This window comes from Aulonocara sp. 'chitande type north' Nkhata Bay, linkage group LG22 (assembly GCF_057382095.1).
Source record: "Aulonocara sp. 'chitande type north' Nkhata Bay isolate Kocher_YH1m ecotype deep benthic linkage group LG22, A_spYH_male_GT1.1, whole genome shotgun sequence".
Lineage (NCBI taxonomy): Eukaryota > Metazoa > Chordata > Actinopteri > Cichliformes > Cichlidae > Aulonocara > Aulonocara sp. 'chitande type north' Nkhata Bay.
Window position 1 is genome coordinate 13332772 of NC_141364.1, and position 26485 is coordinate 13359256.

Consider the following 26485-nt stretch of genomic DNA (forward strand, 5'->3'; position numbering starts at 1 on the left):
AGTTGCAGACAGTAGATGCCCTTCATGCAGCCGTCTTCACCACTTGGAGAAATGTTCCCACTCATGGAAACGCTTGCATCAAGCATGCCACAGTGAATTTTTGAAGTGATCAACAATAACGGTGGAGCTACTCATTACTGAGTTCATGTTTGGGACTTTTTTTGAGGTGTGGTCCTAAACTTTTGATGAGCTGTAAAACAGCCTGTTTCAGTCTAAGTGTTGTTTTCAATAAATTGCATGCTCAAATAATATTTTGTCTCATTCACATTTCTTCCTGTTTTATGTTGAAGCTCTACTTTGAACCTTGTAAAGATCCAACCATGCAAACTATGATTTTTTGCCATTTTTCATCTGGTCTTAAACTTTTGATTGGGGCTGTATTACAGTGGGCGTAATTTCAGTTTATATGCACCCAAATTGGAAATTATAGTAACGTGACGGTTGATTGTATGATTATTTTTATTAATGTCATGTCTCACTGTGCATCCACAGGTTATGTCCCAAGCAGAGGGCCAACAGAAGAACCTTGTCCAGTCCATCGACTCCCTGCCCACCAAAGGGCCGCTCTCCTGTCTGGATCAGGACCTGCTCCTGCTCAAAGCTACGTCGGCTGCCACACTGAGCTGCCTGGGCGAGTGCCTGAACATCCTCCAACAGACTCAGAGCCGCAGCCAGGTTCCACCTCAGTCCCAGGTCTCCCAGCGCAACCACGCCTCCCAAGGAGCACCCTCCGGTGAGTCCGCCACGGGTCCCGTTCCAGTGCTTCTGCTGGAGCCCCCGACCCCTTCATGCCCCACATCCCCCTTGTCTTTTCAGTCTCCATCTCCCGAACCCAGCGGCAAGGCCCAGCTGTGTCAGCTAGACTGCGCCTCTTGTCCCTGCCTGATGGGTGCCATGAACTTAAACCTTTCCAGCAATTGTTGTTGAATGTTGCATTTGTGTGTTAAATTGTTGTCTTTTCTCATAAGCGTTGTTCTGTATCGCTTCCATTCATTTTTATGTCTTCTTCAATGTCCTCAGTTGCATTGAAATGCCAGCAGTCCTCAGAATGGTCGTGCCAAGTAAACGCATGAAGGAGCGCGTATGGCAATGATTTTAACAGAAAGTATTGTTTACAGAGCTGGTGCAGACATTTCAGATTGTCACCCTATATGCATGTGAGGGGAAAAAATCAGGGTGTATGTATGAATGAAACCTTATACTATGCACTTCAACATCTCAAAGGTTCAAGTCTTTGCCAAAGGAATCTACACTGGTGCCTATATTGTTAGACCTCTGCCATGTTTAACCCTCTTTGTGCCAGATCATAATGGATCCAATAAAGTTGTTTCTATTTAAAACCGTTTACAGACTGAGGGTGGTTATATGGGTATATAATAATAAAAATAAATAAAATAAAAATAAAAATGCCAACGGAAAGGATAAAGGAGGATGAAGGATGAAGGAAATTGAAGTCCATCAAATGTAGGAGTCTAATCCTATTTTCCAAGCAAAGAGGAATATTTGTAATCTATTTATACTTTCTGGGTTTCTATAAAACAATAGCATGATAAAGGTTTTCTCCAGGAGAGGAGAGGGGTTGATGTAAAGTAATACTCCTCTAAAAACCTGTTGAGTACCAAACAGTCGTTGCCCCTAGGATTGGGGAAAAAAAGAACAACAAGTGGCAGTGGCAGATGTATTCTGTTTGCAGTCACAGCAGGATGGATCACACCAACTATTCATAAGCTAGGGCACAATCTGGGGATACACTTCTGTCGACAAATCAACAGTTCCTTCCTATTATTGGCAATTGGCTGCTAATATGCCACTAAAAATACATCTGTGTTGAAATATTGCCTTGGAGGTACTGCATTTGGCAGTTTATTGGTAAAAGAAATATTACTGGAAATAAAAATAAGTAAAATTATGCTGTAGACGTGTTTGGGGAGGGTTTATGCTGTTTTGTAAGACTAAAGATTTAAATCACAGACAATTAGCATGAATTAGTTTTTCTTTGAAAGGTTGCTTGTGGTAAACCGAAGGTGTGTTTAGAAAGAACGCGAGTTTAAGTTGACCGCTGGGCCTTTAGAGGAGTTCATAGTGGCTACATTTATGTGTAAAATGATCTCTCAGAGCAGGAAGCTCTCACACTGAAGGAGTAGAGTGCTGTCCAATACAGCTCTTGCTAGTAATGAATAGAGGCTTTAACTGCTTTAGCACAAGCGAGAGGGATGTGAAGCAGACAAGCTGAGATGATATTCATTCCTGCTTTTAGAAAAAAAAAAAAAAAATCCATAAACTGAATGTGGATACTGAAGAGTTGAATATTTTTAGCTTCTAGGGATTTTGAAATCTGCTGTAACTGCTGTAAATCTGAACCGCTTTCCTCCTGCGAGCAAACTGTAACATTTTCCGATCCATCATTTACGCCCTGTGGATTATTCATCGGAGTGTTTGAGCCATAAAGTTGTTTTCCCACTTGTACCTGTAACTTTGGGAAGGTCGTTTGGGTTTGGATCGCATCCTGAATCTTCCAGTCCTCACAGTTTGTTGGTCTTCTTTTTGCGCCAGCATTCACCTTGCCCTGTACCTGTTCGTCAGACAGGGGGTGGTGTGGAGTGGGACCACCGGGCCGCAAGTACAGACCTCTTTCCTTCCGCATCCTGGCTGATAAGTCCCGCGGGGGTCCAGCTGCTCCCTGCTTCCGGCATGTACCCGCCACACCTCAGTGAGGAGTTCGTTTTTGTTTTTGTTAGGATCCTCGGTCGTTAGCATAGCTTGGCTCTCAAGCATGGATGGCTACCTGAGTATCTTGTTAAAAAGCAGCTGATAAAGGGAGTGGCTGGCTGGTTGAATGGTATTGTTATGCCCACAGACCAAAGCATTGCCACTGCATGGGCAAGATAACTCTTGCAGAGAGCCAAGCATGAGGTTGGACTGAGTTTGGCTGGCACGTTTGTCCCTCCAGGCTTCCGTACTTTTAAACCAAACCAAAGCAACTTGCTTTTGAGTCACAAACCCAACATAAACCTGCCAGTCACACACCAGACAGCATTATTATCGGCTGATATCACAGAGGATCTTTGCTGCTTGCTCTAGCACTTTCTGGATCCCCTCCTTTCCGCTGCTCAGTCAGTGTCATAAAGAGCTTGAAGCCCCACCCACCCTACTCCTCTTTCCCCTGCACACAAGCAGCATTTTCCTTTAAGGAACTGAAAATCCATAAAGGAAATTTCCAAACCTTTGCGAACCAGTCCCCTTCAAGCTTAGCAAAAATTTAGTAAAAAAACACACCAGTCCATCTAAATATAAGTGAGAGCTGAAAGTCTTATTTAAAAGAGGTGAAAGGGGGAACTTGTAGGGGGAAATTCTGATGTGACAACATCATCGGGAAGTCTGAATTGATGTCACGGCCCAGAAATGGAAGATAAAGCCATTGGAAACATCTTCTGCATGAATGTTTGTGTCGCCACTGTTTGATCTCTGATAACACACCTGCATGCCTCTCTCCAATGGCCCGCGACATGCCCCAGCTCACCGAGTAGCTCTGCTTCTGGTGCTTCATTGTGACATCTTGGAGAAAGTATTTAATTGTAAAAACCCATTAATGAAGAAAAAAAACACAAAACTTCAGAAGTTTTAAATGAATAATTAATTACGTTAAAATTGAATTCTGATAAAAGCCATCGCCATCTTCAATAACCTTTTCAAAAAGTGCACACACAAAAACACTCAATTTCACTTTATTCACAGCTCAATAACAAATCTTGCCCTCAGGCAGAGCTGGCTGCCCTTATGTCGCCGGTTTACAGGAGCCAGGTATCACTGGAGGTAGTTTCTTCGCACTTTCAGGTTCCTGCCAGTCAAACTGTTCAGTTGACCAAAGCAGAACCTGGCCTGAGGGCTATTTCAGCACTTTTTCCAGAGACAGACCCTCTGGGCCCAGCAGAATGCCAACCTGTATCAGCACAGTTAGCTTCTCACTAATGGATATCAAAGAGCAGCCTCTTGGTGCATTAGATATTTAACCTAATTTTAGTGCAGAGAGTGGATATGAGAAGGATCTCTGGTGTTGCACCATTAACAGTACTTTGAAATGGGATCCATTTCTCTGCTTTTAACAATTGAATCACGCAGCTTAAAAATTGATCATTTTTATTTTACTGATAAAGACACTTAGGCCTTCATCAAATACTGGGTTGCTCGAGGACTGCATTGGAAGCCCTTCAAAAGTAGCGACTCTATTTAAAGTCTGAGGATGTAGTTTGGACGTTTCGGCACACATCCAGTGAGGAGTCTCGTTGTGATCTAACCTTTGACTCCTGTCGTGATTTTGAGGACTTTTCACCTGCATCTGCGCCAGCTGTTTAAAATAAAACCCTGCTTTATTTTTCCATTTACGTTGAGAACTTGATTCGACCTTGATCTAACCCAGCTTCTAGGTGTGAGTACCATAGACGTGCAGATAAACAAACTGCAGTAAATAAATGTAAATCCACCCTGTAGGAGCGCGGCATCTTTTGTTGCCTGCTGACACGTCTGGTAAATAAGTGGACCGAACATTCTCAGAGTTGACTTTGAGTTTTATCTGCATGAAAAAAACCCAAACCATAAAAAAAAACCTACAAGTTCGCAAATTAATTAAAGGATTCAGGCCAGAGTAAATGAAGTGTAGGTGAGAAAATGTCCTGTTTAATCAGCTGTTTCACTTCAGTTTTTCTGCCTTTCCCCCTGCTTCTTAGATAAAAATACCTAAGGTGTCATTAATGCTGAAAATAAATAAGGAACACGTTGCCTTGTGAGCTCCTAACTTGTTCACATTAGCTCAGAAACTAATATTTTGAGAGACTGAAATGAGCCTTGTTATATTTTACTGCCTTCATTTTGTTTGTTGGTGCAGGTTTGGCTTCTGCTTTTGGTTTACCTGCAAGTCTTTTTCATGTACTCCAGTTTGGGAACCACTAAATTATTTTGCTTCGGAAAGCAGGATTTGATTAAATTACAATGAAGCAGGTGCTGATGTAACATTTAAAGACGATGCATGAAAATACTGATTTTAAATCAAATCAGCGCCCATTTAATCTCAAGCATCCATGTTGTACTTATTTGTGTACAATGTGTGCAGGTGTGGCTGCTTTTTAATTAAAGTTTCTTAACATTTTGAACGAGTTAGAAAATCCCTAAAAATGGGTCAGTTCTGACAACGCTGACATTTAACAACTGCGCCTTCAACAAAAGATCCTTGAGTTGGATGATCATCTCTGACAGCAAAAGCCCAGAAGGTGAAGACAGTAAAGGTTGAGCATTTTTGGGTATGATTTATTATTAAATGCACAATCGCTGCAGTAAGTGGAAAGAAATTGGTTGATTGATTTCTTTTCTTCTTCTTTATTGAGCCTTTGATCTTTTTGGGACGGGAATCAAATTTAATCTCCATTCTAGTCGCTTCTGTATGTTTGATCATGTGAATCAATACAAGGCAGGCTATAACACTGAACAAATATTAAATTCGCGTAGATTCATGCAAGGACACACATGCACACACCTTCCTGGTTTGTCACTTCCATCAGTCACACACACACCTTTATATTGAATGTCACATATATATATAAAAAGGAGAGGCTAATCTTGGTTTTCACCCTGATCCCTCTTTGATTCTTTCAACAACAATAACTTGTCGTTTTTCAGATGGTGCTCCTGTGTGGACTGTACCAAAGTCGCCCTCGGGGGAGCAACTGAAGAACGGGGGTCTGACTCCTTTGCAGTCAACCGAGCCCTCCCCGGCCCTCAGGAAAAGGATTCTGCCCCATGGTGCTGAGGTGAGAAACATCACGTCACGCTGTCAATTATCGCGTCAGTATTCGGCCCGTCTCTCTGACCTCTGCTAGCTTGGCTTGGATGCTAAAGGGCTGCACAAACAGTCTGTATGATTTCTAACTGCAGTGTGTTTCATTCAGATCACTGTACAGCTGCTTGTTGATAGGATTTGGTTGGATGGGTACAAAGAAAATCAATTTACATTTGCTCCTTTGGCCCTAAAGTTCAGGCTTATCATGCAAAGTGAATTTTAGTGTATTTTTTCGTCCTTTGCTGCATATTGCATTTATTGGATTGTGTGCGTGTAGCTATGAGCAGGAAGCACAGTGAGCATGGCATACAGCAAAGGTCACTTCCTGTAATTAAACTGTAAAAAAAAATACATCTACAGGGTATCATATTCCACTGCTATGCTCTGCTTCATGTTCCTGAATCACATTCAGTTTTATTGCAAAGTTTTGAGGAGTTTGACCTGGATAACAGAGACACTAGAAAAAGAAAGCAAAGGCAGGTACTGCGAGTTAAGAAGCTTGTGTGAAATTTTGTTAATTTTATTGAAAGTGTGAACAGGTTTTTTTTTGTTTTGTTTTTTTGTATTGAAAGAAATGAAAAGAAAGCAGCAGAGTGCAGGGATGTGCAAACTACTAGCATGGAGGGCACAGAAAATATATCTGTAACACTTGGAGTCATGTGGTTAACTTTATGCTAAAATAATGTGCAGTGTCAGTGGAGCAGGTGCCTTGATATGGTGTGAACAGATTTAAAAGATGGATATAGATTTCTCACGTGACATTGTGTGCACATTACTCAAGAAATGTCCAACATAATGGATGTGATACAACCACTTATTGGTTGGGAAAAATGTGTTTTCCAAGAGTGGCTGGCAGTGATTCCTGAAGGTTTCTGGCTCTTGTTGGTTGAAATAGGATGCAAAAAACAGATAATGCACCACAAACCTCCTAATAATTGCTTTGAATGCTAGCATATTCCCACAGTTGCATGTATTTTTTTAATGTAAACACTCCATCAATTACTAAGACTGTACCAATATCCTAAAGTGGTCACAAGGAGGTTTTTGCCTATGTGACTCAGGCTCAGCAGCCACTTGCAACCACTCAGGGAATACTAATTGTTCTCCCACAACTGGTGGTTGCCAGAAGGTTTTAGACCAGTCTCTAGTGGTTAGTTCTGGTCTCTTTCATATCTGTTAGGGTCTGCTCAGACTCTGATGTAAGTAGTTAATGTGCATTTCTGTGTATTTGCAGCGCTGCAGATTAGTTTATCACCAACAGATTTTCTGTAATTTCTGACTTGAAGCCTTTTAATCTCAAACTTGTAGCAAACTGGTTGCAGACTAACTCAGTTTTGATGCCATTTTATTGCTGTGTTGATGCACCAAAGTTGCTTTGAAGACCGTCTCTGCAAACCTGGTCCATGTGTTTGAAACAACCATTTCAAAGGCAACGAGATAACAAATTCATTGCACAAGGTTGCAGGTATTTTGGTCCTGCCATGGTCACAAACTGTTGTTGAGGTAATTGGCGACCGCTTAAGTGACCGTAGCGTTGTCTATGATGTGAGTAAACGCTTTCCTGATGACTATATGGTTTCCATTGCTAGTTTCGTGTCTTATTCAAAACAACATCATGTTTATTTTGTAAATTGCGGTTGCCAATAGAGTCAAAAAGAAGGATAAAACAGAGTTTGGCTTACCTGTTGCTTGACCTTTTAATATTTAATGGTGATGATGCAGTGCAACCTCATGTGTTAACTAGCTGAGCCTTTTTTCTTTATCTTAGCCTTGTTGACCTATCAAATTATGAAGCCAGTTTTAATTCTGCAAACGCTTAAGTTAATTTTAAGGGGATATTTGATTGATTTCCTTTTTTTCTCCAAGTTTCTTTTTATAAGCTTTTCTTTATTGAACTTGAATAAATAAAGACAAAGCTTATGTAAACAAAAACACTCTGTGGCATTAAATATGCAACAAAGTCTCAAGTGGTTGATGTCAGGCCTTCTTGAAGTTGCCAAAAGATGCATTTTTTTTCATGTTCATTGTTATGAAAACTTTGCCTTTTAGTGCTTTGTAAGCTGAAATTACTTGCTGTGGTGATGATAGATACAAATACAAAATATACTTAAGCTGAAACTCAGGGGCCAGTGGCCTCACTTGAGAATTTCTGCCACACTCTATCGTGTTTGCTCTTCCTGGCTGGAAGGGGGAGCACTCCACTCATCTGACAATTTTAAAAGAAGTGCTGTCAAATAAGTGGGTCACACAGTGTACTGAGCCAATCCCTGGAAGAATGTGTGTCTGGACCAACCTGTTTCAGTACCAAGAAATGGAGGGGGCAGGGGGCAGGTGACTGTGACGTAAATGCAGTGAGAGTCTGGTGGAGAGAAAGAGGGGACACTGGAGTGAGATATTAGCGCATCAGTTTCTGTAATTTAGTTAAAACATTGACTTTTAACAACAAGTTCCACCCAAAATAAATCATTTTAATTTGCTTATATTTGCTGTGAACCCCTTAATGTTTTATTTATGCAAATTCTTTTATTATCACTAAAGTTAAAGCAACAAGTTCCACTGGTAGTTACGAGAATGACCATAGACAAAAGCAAAAGCTGTTTTCCCCATTTTCTCTTCATTGATTTCATTTTAAATTCCTTGTAATGCCATTCGTGGAATGTCAGAATGTTTCTCTTGCACACCCACAAACTACACCCTTTTTGGCTCCTACCTCAAAGCACACTGTGTTCTGTTGATCTGATGTGCTGCACAATAATGTTTAATATTTAGTATTTACTTTCATATTCCCATATATCATGGTGATGTTGTTTATTCTATTACTCTTGTTCTCTTCTGCTTGTTTTCTTTTTTCTTTCTCAACAGGTGATCCAGGTGATCGATATATGCATTTTTTTCTTTCTTTTTTTCCTGCTCATTCTGTTGGTTTTTGTTTTTTGCCCTTCTCCCCCGTCCCTCTTCTCAACTGTTTCTCTTTCCCTCTTTCTTTCTCCCCTTCTTTCCCCCAGTCAAGTCTGTCCCGTATTCAGTAAGTGAAAATAAAATAAACAATAAAAGGTGAATCAAATGGACCATTATGGCAAGGCTGGGATGGTCAATTTGGTAAAGTAAATCTGTTGGGCATCTTTCTTTGCCTTTAGACAACAATTCTGATGGCAAAAGAGCCAAACGGGACAGGCAAAAAAAAAAAAAAAAAAAGAATGTTTCTCTTGCGCTGGAATGTCCAGGGACCCCCACATTGGGAGCAAAGTTTTCAAAAAACCGAAAGAACAAGATCGCGAATACAAGTGGCAGAAATGGACTTCCTCCGAAGGGTGGCTAGTCTCTCCCTTAGAGATAGGGTGAGAAGTTCCGCCATTCGGGAGGGGCTCAGAGTAGAGCCGCTGCTCCTCCACATCGAAAGGAGTCAGTGGAGGTGGTTCAGGCACCTGACAAGGATGCCTCCTGGGCACCTCCTGGGTGAGGTTTTCCGGGCATGTCCCACCGGGAGGAGGTCCTGAGGCAGACCCAGTACACACTGGAGAGATTATATGTCTCGGCTGGCCTGGAAACACCTTGGTGTTCCCCCAGATAAGCTGGAGGAGGTGGCTGGGGAGAGGGAGGTCTGGGCTTCTCTGCTTGGGCTGCTGCCACCGGGACCCGGCCCCGGATAAGCGGAAGAAAATGGATAGATGTGTAGTTGTAGGTTCACAATTATGGAAGTAGAAATCGGCTAAAATGCTTCTTAAACCAGCCTTTATTTTATTCGGTGCACTTTGCAAGCACCAGTTCGGACTCTGTTTTTCCTTCAGAGATGCTTTAATTATTCGTGGCACAGATTTGACAAAGTGCTGATCAATATTGATATGATAGCATCACACAGTTGCTGCAGATTGGTGGGCTTACATCAGTAATGCAAATCTCCTGTTCTACCACACCACAGAGAGGTGCTTTATTGGTCTTATATCTGGTGACAAGTTCAAGAAGGCAGTTTGAGATGATTTGAGCTTCGTGACATGATGTGTTGTGCTGCTGGGAGCAACTGTAAGAAGATCAGAATCCAGATGGTTTTAATTTCCATTGCAAATAGTAAAATTAACACACAACTAAAACGCATTCGATGATCTTTTGTGCTGTGTTTATTACCCACTGGACAGCCTATTTATTCACTGCATACCACACTGTTACACAGCAAACCAGGATGCTTTCTGTGGTGGAGTGATACAAGGCCACCAGCAGTTTCCCATCCACGGTGGTCATAAAGGGATGAGCATGGTCAGCAAGAACACTTAGGCAAGCTGTGAAATTTAAACAATGCTCAATTAGTACTAATATCACCACTGGCAACCTGAACTGTTTATTTAATTTAGGTGAGGTCTGTGCAAATTGTAGTCTCGGTTTCTTGTTATTAGCTGACAGGAGTAACACCTGGTGTCGTCTTCTGTTGCTGTAGCTCATCTGTTTTATGGGTGTGCACTGAGAGATGCTTACCTTGGTTGTAAATAGTGTTAATATTGTTGACTATTAATTTTTGTGATAGTTTTTCCTGACAAAAACAAGACGATAACCAAATAAGAACTAATGCACTTGGACAGAAGCTATGATGAAATGGATTGACACGATTGACACGAATAAAAACAAGATGAAAATGTTTTGGAGAAACGAGATCCACTCAGTATGAATTAAGTTGGAGAGGCGGGACGAGTTTGGAAGTGATCCAATTAGAAGTAATCTCCTTGTGCAGCAAGGTGAGACGCGGAGAATTTGATGTCCAGGGAGTAAGAAGAGCATACATATGGATATGGACACATTTTGCACTTACTGTCAAGAAAAATAAGCAACTTTCGCTAGTCTTTACACTGTCTATATGCCAACCATGCCAGGTGTACCTAATAAACTGACCGACGTGTTTACATGAGCTTCTTGTAATCATAAATCACTTTTCTTTAACACCGTTGTCACGAGTCACATTAATCTTTGGCGCTGTCATCTTTTTATTCAAACTTAGTGGAATAATGTAACCCTCACCTACACATAAGAAGATGAAGATTAATGGATGGAGTGTCGTCTCAGCAGCTTTCAATTCTGCTCATGCTCACAAATATCCTTTTCATCAAATGCTAGACTTTTATCATTACCTGTCAGAAGTGTGTGTTGCTTGTTAAATACTTGTCAGATCTTGTAATGGCCTGACATTCATTTCAGCGAAACCACAAAACAAATAATGGAAGGCTTTGTGGAAAATTTTAGCCTCTGTGTAAATGTTCAATCAGCTTCCTGCTTTTACGCCACGAGGGACGAACTGTGCCTGGAGCGATCTGATCTGCAGCCACAGAATTATAATCTGTCATGTTAATGATCATTTTCTATTGACATACGAGTGTGAAATGGGTATTACAGTGTTGCAGTGTCAAACCATTTACAGTCCAGCTGTTCAAAACACTTCACGTCGAACAATTATAAGCAGAGAAGCGAGGGCAGGTCGTAATAGTGATTTGGCCCCTTTTAAGACATCATTATGGCAGTTATGATTCAGTCGGCTATCTCCATTGACTTCCCTGCCTCTGCCGGTATGTTTCTGCCAACTTAAGTAAGGCGTGCCATCCTTCACTGATGGATAATGGCAAGCTATTAGGGATATCATAAAAATGACAGTGACTGTATTTTCATGGAGCTGGATAAGGCACACGTTGTCCTGCTTGTAGCCTCGTTAATGATACGATGAATTATCGGCACTCATTCCAGATGCATACAAATGTGCAAAAGTCTTGAGCTACCAGTGATTTCTTTATATTTTCTAGGTGTAGTGATTTATTGAAACATGTGCAGACATGTATGGAAATACAGCATGTGAGACCACAAACAGAGTTTGTACAATTCTAGCATCTGTCTCATAATTTAAAATGGTCTTCAGAAATAGCTCTCCAGACTTCTTGAAGGACATTCAAACATCTTCTTTGGATGTCGGCTGCCTTTTGTTCTGTTCTCTGTCGAGATGATCCCCCATTGCTTCAATAATGTTGAGGTCTGGGATAATCAGGGCAATCCGTGACTGATAGTGTTGCGTTTTCTATCCAGGTACGCTTTGGTGCATTGGCAGTGTGGTTTGGATCATTCTCATGCTGAAGAGTGAAGTTGTTTTCAAAGTCGCTTTAATAATTCCATCAATAGTGACAAGATCTTGAATACTGGCTGAAATGCAGACCCCAAACATTGATAGAGCCTCAACCATGCTTTATAGATGACTGTGTTACCACTCTTCTATACATATTGAAACACCTTGAACCAAAAATTTCAAATGTGGATTCATTAATACTCAATAAGACCTGTTGCCACTGGTTTTCAGCACAGTTCTTGTGTATTTTAGCATACAACAGGCTTTTTTCCTTGTTTCCTTTCCTTAAGAATGGCTTCTTGACAGCCATCCTTCCACTGAGACCTTTTCCGCTGAGGGTTCAGTGAACAGTAGATGGATTAACTGAATGCCAGATGGATCTCTCAGGTCCTTTGTCAGGTCTTTGCTGGATTCTTTCCCTTTTTTTTAATAACGTGACTTTCAGACGCCGTTCACCTGCTGTAGATAGTTTTGTTTTTGTTTTTTTTAGGTCACCTCTTCTTTTGTCTTTAACTTGTCAAGTTTTCTCAGGGATTGTAAGGATAGACTGCACACCGTTACAAGATATGCCCACTTCTGACTAATAGAGCTTACATGTGATATACTGTTCAGCACTAAAACTGCTAACTTAAAGTATACAGAACATGGGTGTATGCCTGTAGTGTCGTGTTTGCTGTAAAAGTGCCCTGTCATGTGTGATGTCAGTAGTTATCACAAAGACTAGATGTCATTTTTAAAGGAAAAGTAGAGCTCTAAATTTGGAAACATGCTTTTGACTTTTACCACTCTGTGTCTCTGCTCTGTAATATTTCACGCTCTCCTGCAGCCTGTTTCTCAGCACTGCCCTGCAGCTTGATCCAGATTTCATTAGAGCCTTTAAAGATGCTCTGGCTGCCGTTTGAAGGCGCAAGGCAGAGAGGCAGCGGACGTACAGTGCAGGCACATTAGTCCAGCCCGACACTGATGTTTAGTCCTCCTTTAAGAGGAATTTTCTAACCGGCGTCCATGTCTCATCGAGTTGATTTAAAGCCTTTTCTCAGTATTAATGAGAACAGAAGGTGAGGCAGAGCGAGTGAGAGATTCTTCACGACTCGACAGCCTTATCATTAAGATGATGTTTAGATAATCAAGGATAAAGATTGCTCTGGGATGATAATTTATCTGATGTTCTGTGCTTGGCATAGTAATGGTGGATTTGTTGAGGCGCTGAGTTTGCCATCTTGTGGTTGTGAAATGCAATGCAGAAAGAATTTGAATAAAACCAGCTTTAAATAATTGGTTTGGACAAAACCCTCAAAACGAACATTTGCGATGGCGTAAAGCTCAAGGTCAGTTTCTGATCCTCTTGGCCACTTGCCCGTTTAACATATACCCCGTAATCTCATGAGCAGACTTGAGAGAAGGAAGAAAATACATTACCTCAGAATAATAAAGGCTTTCTGTATGAATTATGTAGCACTGCTGTGGCGGTTGATATTAATTCCTATGCAGTCAGTAGGAAAAAGCTCAAGACCGATGCGTGACTGTGGGAAAATAGAGAGGAAATTGCTGGTGCTTGCAGAAAACCCGTTGGTTTATGCATCTACAAGAGCTCCAGTGCAATCCCCTACCACATATTAGAGCTGCACAGTATTGCTGTGGTTATGAGCTGCTGCTGCAGAGCAGGAATTCAATGATAGACAACTCTGAATTATAAAGAAAAAGGCAGAAAACAGGAATAAAACAGTAAAAAATGTGGTAAAATGTGTCAGTATCAGTTATAATATCAGCGACAGCCTCTATCTTCAGATCCAGGATTTGGAAAGAAACACAGTCATGTGGAGAGAAAGCACAAATACTGTTGCATCAGAAAATAGTCCATATTTTCTTTTCTCTTAAGTGCACTCTGGACAAAATCCTCGGTGCACTGCAGAGTTATTGTTCCTTCTTTACTCCAGCAGAGGGCAGCAAAGTCTTCCCATAAGTCACTGTGCAGCTAATTCAGTATATAGGAAACGTAAAGATGTGTATTTTTTGCTTCTTCTTTTAAAAGGAGAACAACCTGGATTTATTTTATTTCTAAACTTTGCCCTCGACATCAGTAACATGCTAACATCCTGCAGCACTGATGCTTCCTCAGTCTTATTAATAGACAAAAGGTCCTGTCAGTCTGCGTGTGACAAAAACAAATAATGATAACTGTGTTCTCAGCTCGCATTCAGTCTGTTCAACAAGCCATGAGTCACTCTCTGCTCTGTAATCTGTTTTTCTAATAAAATTCCAACTTTACACTGACGGTGACATCCCCCTGTTAGAAACCACCTTCTCCTTTATCTCCTAAAATAGACCTCAAGGCGCTCACTTTTTAAATGGTTATTCAAAAAAGCTTTCTCTGCTCCTGCACACAGAAAGGAAGTTTGTAATAAGTGATTTTCTCAGGTAATTGATAATCAATTTGACCAATAGAAGATCAGAAATGCTTGTTTTGTTCAAGATCCTTTAAAAGAAAAAAAATGTGATTTTTGGTTAAAAACACAAATCGGAAATTAAAATTGTTCCTAAATCATTTAAGCATAAGTCTGCTTTCATAAAATCCAGACAAGGACCTTTAAAAAAGCTTTAATGACATTTGTCACTCTATTTTTGCTGCTAAACAAAGATTCTGGTGCAGATGTTTGTTTGTTTGTTTTTTGCCTTCCTGTCATGTAACGGTAACTGTGCATCATCCATGATTTAGAAACTTGAATGCTGAAGCGGATTACTCAATGCTTCACTGAATAATTATGCAGGATGCAAAATGAACTTCAGCTGTGTGGCGATGCAGGCACGTTTATGACTCCTTTTGAAGTCGATAAAGAAGCATTTAACGGAGTGAACGTATTTGTCAGCCACTCAGAGGCTTTTTATCGTCATCAGCAATGGATAGCTTAAAGAGATGCAACAGATCTGGGAGATGAACGAAAGCAGTTTCTGAGATCTCATAAAGCTCACTCTGCAACCTCAAAAGGTTTTGAAGTTAGGGACGTCTTTTTTTAGTTCGAGTTTAATGTGTTGATTATTGGCTGCATACAAAAGATGAATGCGTCCACCACAGCATCAGCTGTTGGTTTGTTTGTTTTTATCTCATCCAGGTGAAAGAGTGAATCTGAGTATTGGTCAGATTTTTGCTTTCTTAAGGGACTTTAATTCTTCAAAGTGTGTGCAATCCAGCCAAGCAGGGACAGTGAAACTCATAATTGTTTTACTTGGATCACAGATGAACTACTGCATCGATGACGTTCTGGTTTTAAACTGGACGTGATGGTTGTGATTCATCAGTCACAGTGTGGGGATCCCCTCAATCTTACACTCTATTTTAGTTTAAATGGGGATAACAATGCGCAAAACCTACATCACAGATTAATTGTGTGTGTGTGTGCCTTTTACGTCCTCACAGCCCATGTTAGATGCTGCTCTAATGAAGCTGGTACAACAGGGTACAACATCCGCATCTCCACTGCAGTGCCTGATTTAAAAAATATTATTATTTTATTCTTTAGGAGGGAAAAAAGGTTTTGTGAGGTTTTCTTTCTTGACAAAGCTGAACAGCTTTTTCATTCATACCCATTCAAGGAGTCTGAGGCTGTGAATTATTTATTGCAGTTCTGATGTTGCATCTGGGTCAACGCCCACCTCCCCCCCCGCCCCCCATTGTACCGTAAGCATCTGCGGCGTCTCAGCTTGAACTCTTTTCGTGGACTTTATTCCTTTTCCGGAGCTTCTGGGAGATTTAAAACTCTGTTGTGATCTTGCGAGCAGAAAACTAATTTAGTCTTTAAAACATTAAAGACATCTAAACAGCTTTAAGTGGATTTAAAGCTGCTAATTACCCCATTGATGCATGATAATATGCTTTGTTGGCGAGCAGTATAAGCACTGCTCGTGTAAATTGGCAGAAGCAACTGCAACTTAAAAGCTTTTTAGTAATTCGCTGGTAGTTGACATTCACAACATGCCTGACATTTAACAGGAGCTCAAAACACACACACATACAGTGGTTACTTTGGTAAGTGGTAGATCCTTCCATTTATTCACTTCCAGAGCTCCTCAGGTAGTGATTACACTACTTAGCTGCAGTGTAAAGCACACAGGTGAGAAGATCATTGGTTGAGTAAATGTCAAGCGATTGACAAAGTGATTATAAAGTGATTTTCATGTGGCTGCCTGTTAGTTTAGAGAGGACATGTACCCAGCCAGCTAGAGTCTTACCGGTGGAAATGTCACACTGATCTAAGAGAGGTCAGAGGCTAACAGGCTGGACTTGGATAGCACGGGAACTCAGCACTACAGGAGGTTAATGTGATCCCGAGCTGGACTTTGTATTGAACTTAAAGTGTCTCCCTGGAGGTAAGACACATGCTTTATTAACATAATGCGACATCATCACACAAACTTGATGGTGATGCTCATATTAAGGATGGTAAACATGAAGATATCTCCAGAGTATCTACAAACAAGCTTCGGCTTCACACGTTTTTATTTCTGCTGCTGGATCTCAATGATGTCAAAACCAACGGATATTCTTACACGGTCATCTCAGACACACACCTCTGGCTGTGAGCAGAGAGGCGCCACCGTCCTGTATTTTTACCTGGAACATTCACATTCAACACATTGTGTTTGTGTGTGAAGCTGTTTGTGATTTCAGAAAACTGTGTGAAATTATGCTTAAAAGTGTTTGTTGCACTGCTAGAGTTAGGTCCAGAGTGGATTTTATATCAAACGATCAAGACGATTGATGTGATAAAAGTGCAAAGATGTTTGGGAATTACAGATATTTTTATACACGCATTTTCAGAGGCTCATGGCAAATGAAGCAGGCATAATATTCTGAAGTTGAAAAGTAGACCAAAGACATGCTGGATGATTACATCTCTCGGCTGACCTGGGAACGCCTCGGTGTTTAAGCAGGAGAAGGTGACTGGGGAGTGGGAGGTTTGGGCATCCTTGCTTAGGCTTGCCCTGCAAGGATCCTGGTCCTGTATAAGTGTAAGGAAATGAATGGATAGATTCAAAGCTGTGAATATATATATGCGTAAATAAATATATAAGTGAGTCAGGCCATCATTAGGCTGAAAACTCAAACTAAACCCATCAGCTAGAAAACAGAAACTTTAGGATTGAAAGAACTAAAACGCATGACGACAGAATTATTTCCGTGTTTGAGAAAAACTACTTGGTTAGATGTCGTAAAGTTAAGAGCAGTCTTGAGGAGGCAGGCGTATGGCTGTCTAAGCCTACAATCAAGAGACGGATTCATGAATGGAAATACAGTGTGTTTACAACAACGTGCAAACTGCTGATTGCACTCAGGAACAGGAAGGCCAGATTAGCCAGAAGTCATCCAAAAAGACGCTGCACAGCTCTGGGAAAAATATTTGGACAGTTGAAAGTAAGATTAACAGGATTATATAGTCAGCACTTCATAGTGTCCAAAGCAAACTGTAAAAGCAACCCAGGAGAAAAACCGAATATTCTTTAAGGGCCAAGTCAGTCACCTGATCTCAGCCCAACAGAGTATTTGCTTTGCTTTTGATTATTAAAACCAAAACTGTATTTAAAAAATGTCTGCAAGTCTCAAACAGTTACTGCAATTTGCACATTATGGACCCGATGTATTACTATACATGACATTATTTTAAAAACTGCAGTATTTGTTGGCAAAAGCTGGTCTAACAGGGTGGACTGCTCGATAGTTTTCTTTCTGTTTTCTTTCTTTTTTCAACAAATAATTGTAAATTACTCCGTGTTTAGGTTTTTGAACTCTTGGATTGTTTTTGTGAATCTGAAGTGATAAATAATTAGTTTCCATTTTAAAACACAGCAGCAACAACAGCACGGAGGGGAAGCTGTGGCTCATATTTCATCAGACGTCTTTGTACTGTAGGTGCCGGCTCCCCATTGTTAAGAGTGTCAGTTTCATAATCTCAGTAAAAAGATGTGCGTGCACACTGCAGTGGCGGATTTTGAACTGACTTTAATCTCATTCATTAAAAAGAGAAAAAGCTGTATTTCCCCAAAAACCAGCTCTCTGTTGTTTAGCTGGTGTTTCGTTTCCTGAACAAGGTTTAGGGTCAGTTTTACGCTCTGCATAGGAGGAAACACATCCAGCCAATGAAAATCTGTGTTTGAGCTGGATGGAGACGAATCGTTTCCTTTTTATTTTTCTTATTTATTTATTTTCTGTGTACTGCTCCCAGAGGAGTAGAAGCAGGAGAAATCCACTTCACTCTCGTGCACACACTTCAGAGGCCGAGCTGGAAGGAGGACAGAGCTGCTGCAAAATAGCAAGTGGTTTAGAAGTTGAGACTCATACACCTCGAGTAGATTCCTTTTCTCAGATGTTGTTTCGACAAACAAATGAGTGAAAATGGAAGTGATGATGATGATAGGGGATGAGAAGGACAGCTGGTGAAGGAGGACAAGCCCTCAAAGTTGTAACTGAGGAAGAAAAGGAGTCTTTGAAGTGCAGACTTGCACTAACTGAGCCTTCTGCAGACGCCTACACTGGATAGAAAAATACATTAGGAAGGAGAAGGAGGCAGGGGGGAACCATGTGAATGAGGGCGAGGAAGACGGTTAAGGAGAAAGATGATGATGAAACAGAATAGCGGATGGCATGAATGAAGAGCTGGGGGGGGGGGAGTAAATGAAAGACACAATGACGGAGATGACAGTGTGAGGGCGGAGGAAGAGTGGGGAAGAATGAATCAGAGTCTGTGTTACAGAGAGAAAATGTACTGGAAACGAGCTGAAAGGTAGAACAAGGTAGATGATAGCACCCCCCCCTCGCATGTGTTCCTGAAGAGTCGACTACTGTAGGGGTGCAGAACTGGCAGACTAGTGGTAATAATAGGAGATAATACATACACCCGTCCCACATATACTAGGAGAGGAGGAGGAGGCGTAGGAGGTAGGGAAGCCTTGTCAGAAGAGGACAGGAGGGAGGGGAGCAGAGGAAAAAGTGATGAGGTAAGGGTGGAGGAGGATGAGGTAAAAATGGAAAGATGAAGGGAAATCGGAGATGGATGATGGGAGGGTGTAGAGGGAAGCATCACTGGGACTTTCCCTCAGCTGTTTTCTTCCCTCCTCCCTCTTTTTATAAAGGCGGGGGGGGGGGGGTTAGCAGAGGCGAGAGAGAGACTCTCTGTAAGTCATGCATAGCAACTTTGCTCAGGCACACTGAACGCCTCTCCAAAAACCAAAAAAACACAACAAAGAGCCAAGACTCCTTCAAGGCAGCTGCTCACTCAGTCAGGAAACCCACATGTGGGAGAGGACACTTCGAGCTTTAATCACCTCAAAAGATCCAAATTTAGATCGAGTTTCCACCAAGAGAACATCTCTTAAATTGGATTTTGATCCGGCTGAAGTGCCGTGCTGTGGCCGTCCTGCTTTTGGAGCAAGAAAATTTAATTTCCCTCCTTCCACTGGATCGTTTACCTGAGGCCAGCCTATCCGTTTCTTTTCTTCTTTTTGGAGATGAGATCCAGTCTTATGCAGGTCAAGCCTGTAGCTGCACAACAATGCAGTGTAAGTGTTTCTGAGCTGATATTTGTGTGTGCATGCACCCTTGCATCGTGTGCTGATTATCTTTTTTTCTCTGTTTTGGTTATGGGGTGAGTAAGTGTATATGCAGCCTGGGGAGGGGGGTACACAGTGTGCACAAGTTTGTGCATTTTGGCAGTGAACATTGCTGGTCTGATGTGGGAGGCAGTGAGTTTTCCTCCAACACTGAGCGCCTTTGTTGACTTCATAAATTATAGAACAAATCAGCCGTCGGGGTTTATTCGTGTGGTAAACATTTTCTGCATCTGTTAAAGTTGCTGAGATTGTTTTTGAAGTGCAAAATACACTCTTAGACTCTCATTAATACATGTGACATGCTTAATTCTGTAACTAATTGTTAATAGATATGTATTAATGCCTTATTGGTCTGCTATAAGCTGACATTTTTTTGTGTTTCATCTGAAAAATCTCTCGCATCCTCTTTATATTGCATTTATGAAGAACATGGTGGAATATAAGCATTGCATTTTTGGAGGAAAATATTGAACTATACTCCACTCCATTTATTTGTCATATCTAGCCACTAGTTAAATTATATACTAAAGTTATTTTTGCTAAATATAGATCAAATCTGGATGATTAATTATTAGATAACCTACCGTTTTGCAGATACAGCTGATTCTGTTGTTCTTTATAAGCACATAAAGTGTAATTTGGTGATCTGAATACTTACTTCACCACTTTAAAGGAATCTCATACAACACTGTATGAGATGAGTTTGGGAGAAACTGCTTGACTTTGAAAATTTGAGCTTTGTCTGTGTGTATGTTAAATGTTCACAACATGTGTAACTGTTAGGGACTATGGTAGGAACAGTGGGCGGTTAAAAGGGTAAAAAATGCGACAGGAAGCACTACATGAGAGCAAGAGGGGCATATACGTGATTTTAAACATGACTATAGAAGAACTTATTAAAATGATGGATTTTCTGCTACAATGTGTGACGGTAGCGGGAGGAACGGAGCTGAAACCTTTTAATAGTGTACTTGCTCTTGTCCTCTCCCTCTCTCGCTTCGATGGAGCCATAAATCTGAACACACTTTGCAGTTATTTCCTATTTGAGGCACATTATGATCCACTTTTGGACGAGTTGGACTGCATTAAAAAGTCTGAGTTAATGCCAGCCACCGAGCCCACCGATATATCCACTCGAGGGTTTTCTGGAGAGATGCTCTGACCTCCTCAGCAGTAATTTCCTGTTGCTGTCAGGAACCTCTTTAATTAGTTAGAACCACTGAAATCATAACAGACCTCCTCCTACCATCCTCCCCTCCCCTCCTTTTCATTTCTATATATATCACTCTGCTGCGAGAACCAGGCAGCCCCAGGGACTCCTGTACATGTGTGCTCATGCATGCTCCCTCCTGTGTGCGCTGGTGTCTTTTGTGCAAAAATGTTTTGGTGCAGAGAGCGTGTAGTCTGTGTGTGCATGTGGATATTTTGGCGTGCACCCATGGAATAAAATATTCAGGTGACAAGCAGGCACTCGGGTCCTGGAACACTCTGGTATTCTTCTGCTTCTCCCAGCTCTCTGCAGGAGCCCTGTGTGCAATTACACTGCCTGGAGTTTCAGATCAGACTTCCCTCAGTATTCCTGCCTGTTTTTGGCTTTTTTCCTGCAGCGTCTTCACTAAAATAATCTAAAGTAGGAAAGAAGACACGTACTGTATGTATCTGTAAATGTTATTGCATAGAGTCACAGATGGAAATGGAGGATAAAGAGCAGAGGGGCGTGCAGGGAGTTGTTGTTGCCTGCAGCCTCGAGAGCACTTTCTGCATTATACATCAACCTCTTTCTTTTTTCTTTCCCATCTTCTTTTCTGCCCCAAGTTGCTGCAGGAGATATCAAAGGCACGAGCTCCTCTTTAACCTCGACTGGATGTGTTTGTAGTTGAATGGTGGGACACAAACGAAGGACACAACTTCTCACCATTGCAGACGTAGTGAAGGTCAGAGCTCGAGGCTCTTGAGTCCAAACAAGAGGCCAGTCGGCGCACTCAGAGAAATTCAGAGCTCCTGTTGCCATTTAAAACACTCAAAGTGCCTTGAAAGGCTGAAAGGACATGAATGGGCCACAGTGAAAATGAACCGAATGACTGGTGATAATTGGTAATTGGCTGTGTCCCGATAGGTTGCTTCTCTAACAGGTCCTGTCTTGGCCTCTAAATGAGATGCGTGACCTTATCATTGGTATTGACAGTTGAATGGTGGGGGAAGAAAATGACTTTATCTTCCTCCTCTTGGCCTTTTCAGAGGACAGGTGCCAGAGCGAGCACCATTGTGTCTGTGACTGTGGAATACTAAGCATGACTAAAGTCCCGAATGTGCACCATCTTTTGGTGTTAGCTTTTGATTGACTTCTTAGTTTGTTGCATTTTTTTTTGAGTTCTCAAGATGTGAAAATATGTGTGATTCCGACATAAAAGATGAAGAAAAAATATAATTAATATGTTGGATTTTGTGCAAGCAGTCCACCTGGGCCAATTTTCTTTTCCCTCTTGTTTTCACAGCAGCACCCAGGGCTGGAAGACGTCAGCCCCAGTGAGGAGGTGACGGATACGGAGGACAACGAAGAGGAGGACCTGGGCGTCCTGGATGACCAGCGGAGCATCATTCTCCACCTGCTCTCGCAGCTCAAACTGGGAATGGATCTCACACGGGTATGACACAGAAACACTGACTCTATAAGAGAGATGGCATCCTTACTTATGAGAATTAGTTCAGCCAGGCCTCAAAGTCATGTACTAAACCCTCCTAAGTTCCTCCTGCAACTGTAACTCATCTTTACATCTATTCTTTCTTCTTTAATGCGGTGTCTGAGTTAATTAGCATCATATTTGTTGTCATTGACGTCAGCTAGGTTCTGTAATTTGGCATCTTTCTACCACAGCTGCTTTCTTCGCCTTGGGCCTTTCATGGATGCAAATGGAAAGGCAGAAGAAAGTCAAGTTACCAAAAAGTTCTTGGCTATGAAGTTTGATTTTAGCAGCACTGACTGAAATAAAATGTGTCACAAAGTGTCTATCTTTCCTTTGCGTTGCTTTCCTAGGTGGTGCTGCCTACTTTCATTCTGGAAAAGCGATCACTGCTGGAAATGTACGCTAACTTCATGGCGCACCCCGACATGTTCCTGTCAATAACAGCGGGGGCCACAGCTGAGGACCGAATAGTCCGCTTTGTGGAGTATTACCTGACTGCCTTCCACGAGGGGCGGAAAGGTGCCGTGGCAAAGAAACCCTACAATCCCGTGTTGGGGGAGACCTTCCACTGTTCCTGGGAAGTTCCTCGGGACAAAGTCAAGCCTTTGGACAGATCGAACCCGGGGTCGGCTCGGGAGCCAAGCAGAGGCCCCAACAACACACAGCAGGACGAGGACTCACCGGGAAGCTGCTACAGAGTGCGTTTTGTGGCCGAGCAGGTGTCCCATCATCCCCCTGTGTCCGGGTTTTATTGCGAGTGCCGGGAACGGAGGATGTGTGTCAACGCCCACGTGTGGACCAAGAGCAAGTTCATGGGCATGTCTATAGGAGTGTCCATGGTGGGAGAAGGTGAGCCAGTCTACCACAAACCTTCTAAAATACTGTGGGTCAAAAAAAAGTTATCACAGAAAACAATCAGTCTCCTGCATTCATGCATTTTGTTTTGATCTTTACTTTATTTTTATTAATGCATACAGCTCTAGCTGTAAGCACAGCCACATGCACCTGTTCTTGATAGCTTCTGTTTGCAAGGGGCAGCCAATCAGAAGAAAGCTGTCTTAAAGGGAGAGGAGAAAAAGCGGCTTGTTAGCAGATGAACAGTGTTATGCACCTGCATAAGATAAATAAGCATAATTTTGAACTGTGAATCATGTAAATCTACTCTGGCAGGGTCAAGAATATGCTATGCAGCCACAAGTGAGAAAAATAGTTCCCCTTTAATAAAGAACAATCCCTCATTTAGTGTAGCTCACCTTCTAGCATCTACAGGCTATGTAGAAAGTCTCTAAACAGTGTGTCTCACCAAAACTGCCTGCCACTGTCTGTGTGAGGACTATAAGATCCCTCCTGTGGCAATCAATAGCCCAGACCTCTCTGCTGGTACTGTTACATCGTGTACAGTAAGCTGTCAGGGATGAGTCACCCTGAGCCGAGATACAGGAAGTCCTTGGGCCCAATCAACTAAATCCGGATACATAAACTGACCACCTGCCACCAGGTTGTGATGCAGCAGTTCGTTGTCATGCGCGGAGGCTGATGCTGCCGTCAGAGAACACGATGACCGTCACCCCAGGATCCATTGATTGGTGGATTTATTTTTTGCAGTGGCGTCTTTCCTGACAGCAGCTGATACTGTAGTTTTATAAAGAGGCACTGATACTGATTGGCAGTGAGTCAGCAGCAGAATAAGAAACGGCAGCTGATGCAGCCTGAAAGCTACACGAGATGCTAGATTTCGGTTTGACCTGGATCTCAATGTATGGAGCCTCCTAGAGGTCGTGTAGGATAGAAAAAAAGAATAATAAACCTTTTTATACACTGATGTGCCACATCTGGATTAACTGAAGTTCTTTGCTTTAATCTATGACATGCAAAAGCATCTTTAGAACCTTTACATGATTAGTTGAAAATGTGCTCAGGATGTTATCTCATTACTTGACTGATAATGGACTTCAGTACTCAGGAGAGTGACAGTTATTGAAAATATATTAATATGTATATAATTAACATGAAATTGCTTGTTTGTTTTTTAATATTGTGGCCATCATTAACACTTTTATATAAGTGCTACGTAAGGGTTTTGCTGACTGTAGTGTAAGCCTTGGATTAAACAAATATAAATCCTATTTCTTGAAAAGTTGGGTTATTTTCTAAGAAGAAAAAAAAATCACTGAAATAATCTATAATATCACTTGAACCTTTATTTAAGTGACAGAAATACAAAGAAAAGACTTTGAGTAGTTAATTGCACTTGGAAATGTACAAGATGTCAGGATTTGACAGCTGCAACACACATGGCATGTTTACTGATGCATTACATCAGCCTTCCTTTTAATAAAACCTTTTAATCGCTTTGGTACTGAGGATATTATGTTGTAGTTTTGCAGCTGGAAATTTTGTCTTGCTTGCTGTAATGCCTCAACTCACCTCAGCAGTCCTGGTCACTGTTGTGTGATTCTCCTTTTTATGAAGTGCTGTACTTTTTCAACAGGAGATGGATTTGGACTGGCAGCAGGTCAAACGCTCACTCTGTCTGTAAAGTTGTGTCTTTGTAGCCACCTGCTACCAATTAACTTGCTTAATGCTACAATCACACTAGCAGGGGTGTCGAACTCCAGGCCTCGAGGGCCGGCGTCCTGCAAGTTTTATATAATACCCCGGGTCAACACACCTGGCCTCTGGAGAACTTCTAGGCATGTTGGGGACGTAACTTAGCCTTTAAATGAGCTGTGTTGGATCAAGGACACATCTAAAACCTGCAGGACACCGGCCCTTGAGGCCTGCAGTTCGACATCTGTGCACTAGGGAAAACCACAGAACGACCCAAGGTAGCATGACAAGTATGCAGTCTTGTTGCCCTTGAAATGATTGCTTTGAAGACTGGAATCAGGATTGCAACCACTTGCAGTTAGTTGCAGTCTTCACAGTGACTTTAGTGCAAAAATGGTCAAAGAAAAAGTCGGGGTCAGTCTGCTATCAGGTGTGATTGAATGAGGTCAGGTTCAGATACAGTGCATGCAAACTGTTTGTGATAATATGGAGATTAACTGTTCGCAGAAATTCACATTAACTATTCACATTCAGAGTCCAGGCAGAATCGTATTGGAAACAGAAATTACTCCACAAATACTGATGTTGTTGCTTCAGGACATCCAGTTGAGTCGAGTCTGTTGTTGCAGACAGACTCTGATTGTTGCTCAAAGTTGGACCATGATTATTTTTTAAATGGAAACTTATGGAATTGGCTCATGACAGCCGAGTGACCAGTTTGTTAAGTGAACATTTTGTCGGTCAGAAAAAATGTAAAACAAAAAGTCAATGCAATAAATGGGCAACCAGCAGCGTTTCCTAATTGGAGGAAACATCCATCATAGGTCTGTCCCAGCTTGTTGAATGTTTTTGAAGCCATCAAATTCTAAATTTGTATAATTTTAAAAAATACAGTTACAATTATATTTTTAAATACTTTTATGTACTTCTGTCAGTTAAAGGTTCAGATGAATCAGTACAGATTTTTGTTTGTGTTGCACTTTCCTAAATAACCCAGTTTATATATACGTGGTATTGATCTTCATATTTAATTGTCTAAAGCACCAAAGCATTTTTACTCAAAATGTGCCCTAATGTAAGAATAATGCTGAAGTATTTGCATCTCTCTAATAGTTTTTCTATGTGTTTGACTCGTAAATGAAAAGCTTCGTCACTTGAGCCCCTTGGAGGAGGAATTCATTTCTTATATTTTGTGGTTGCTACTTTTATTTGCTCTAAATGAGCTCTGAATAACTCCACCACCACGAGTTTACTCATTTACCATACAGACAGTTCTTTCAGCAGTACTTGGTTAAGCCTGGCACTCCCGTCGCTGGTTTCTCTCACTCTGTGTCATTATGTGCTCACAATAGGACCGCATGCAGTTTTTTCCCCTGAAGGCATCTTGCAGTGAAACAGCTAAACAAGTGACCTCTTGCAAACACGAGGTTATGATGGTAGAGCTGAAAATTGTTCGTGGTCATGAGAGGGGCATGGGAAAACTTGATCTAACTAAATCTCCTTGTACACTGATGACACACATGATGTTGGTGAGTGGATTATTAGAAGCACAATAGCTTTTCTTTATGGGGATTCCTGAGAGACTGAAACACAAACAAGGAGCCCAAAGAGATAAACTGGTTTCTATTTTGCTAAACATTCTCCAGTGTAGCTAATAGCTTTTATAATTGCAAATTAATACAGGTTCAAACTATATATATCCCATAATTCCGGTGTTTGATCACTCTG

General features: G+C 41.5%; 1 protein-coding gene across 1 annotated transcript in view; it reads left to right on the forward strand.

Annotated features, from left to right (window-relative positions):
- The window catches only part of osbpl10a (oxysterol binding protein-like 10a), a 97293-nt gene that overhangs the window by 62085 nt on the left and 8723 nt on the right, over positions 1–26485 (forward strand). The window contains exons 6-9 of the mRNA XM_086280778.1: positions 493–733; positions 5671–5801; positions 22019–22168; positions 22558–23056. Coding sequence (XP_086136904.1) covers positions 493–733; positions 5671–5801; positions 22019–22168; positions 22558–23056 — 1021 coding nt within the window. The remainder of the gene's footprint in view (positions 1–492; positions 734–5670; positions 5802–22018; positions 22169–22557; positions 23057–26485) is intronic.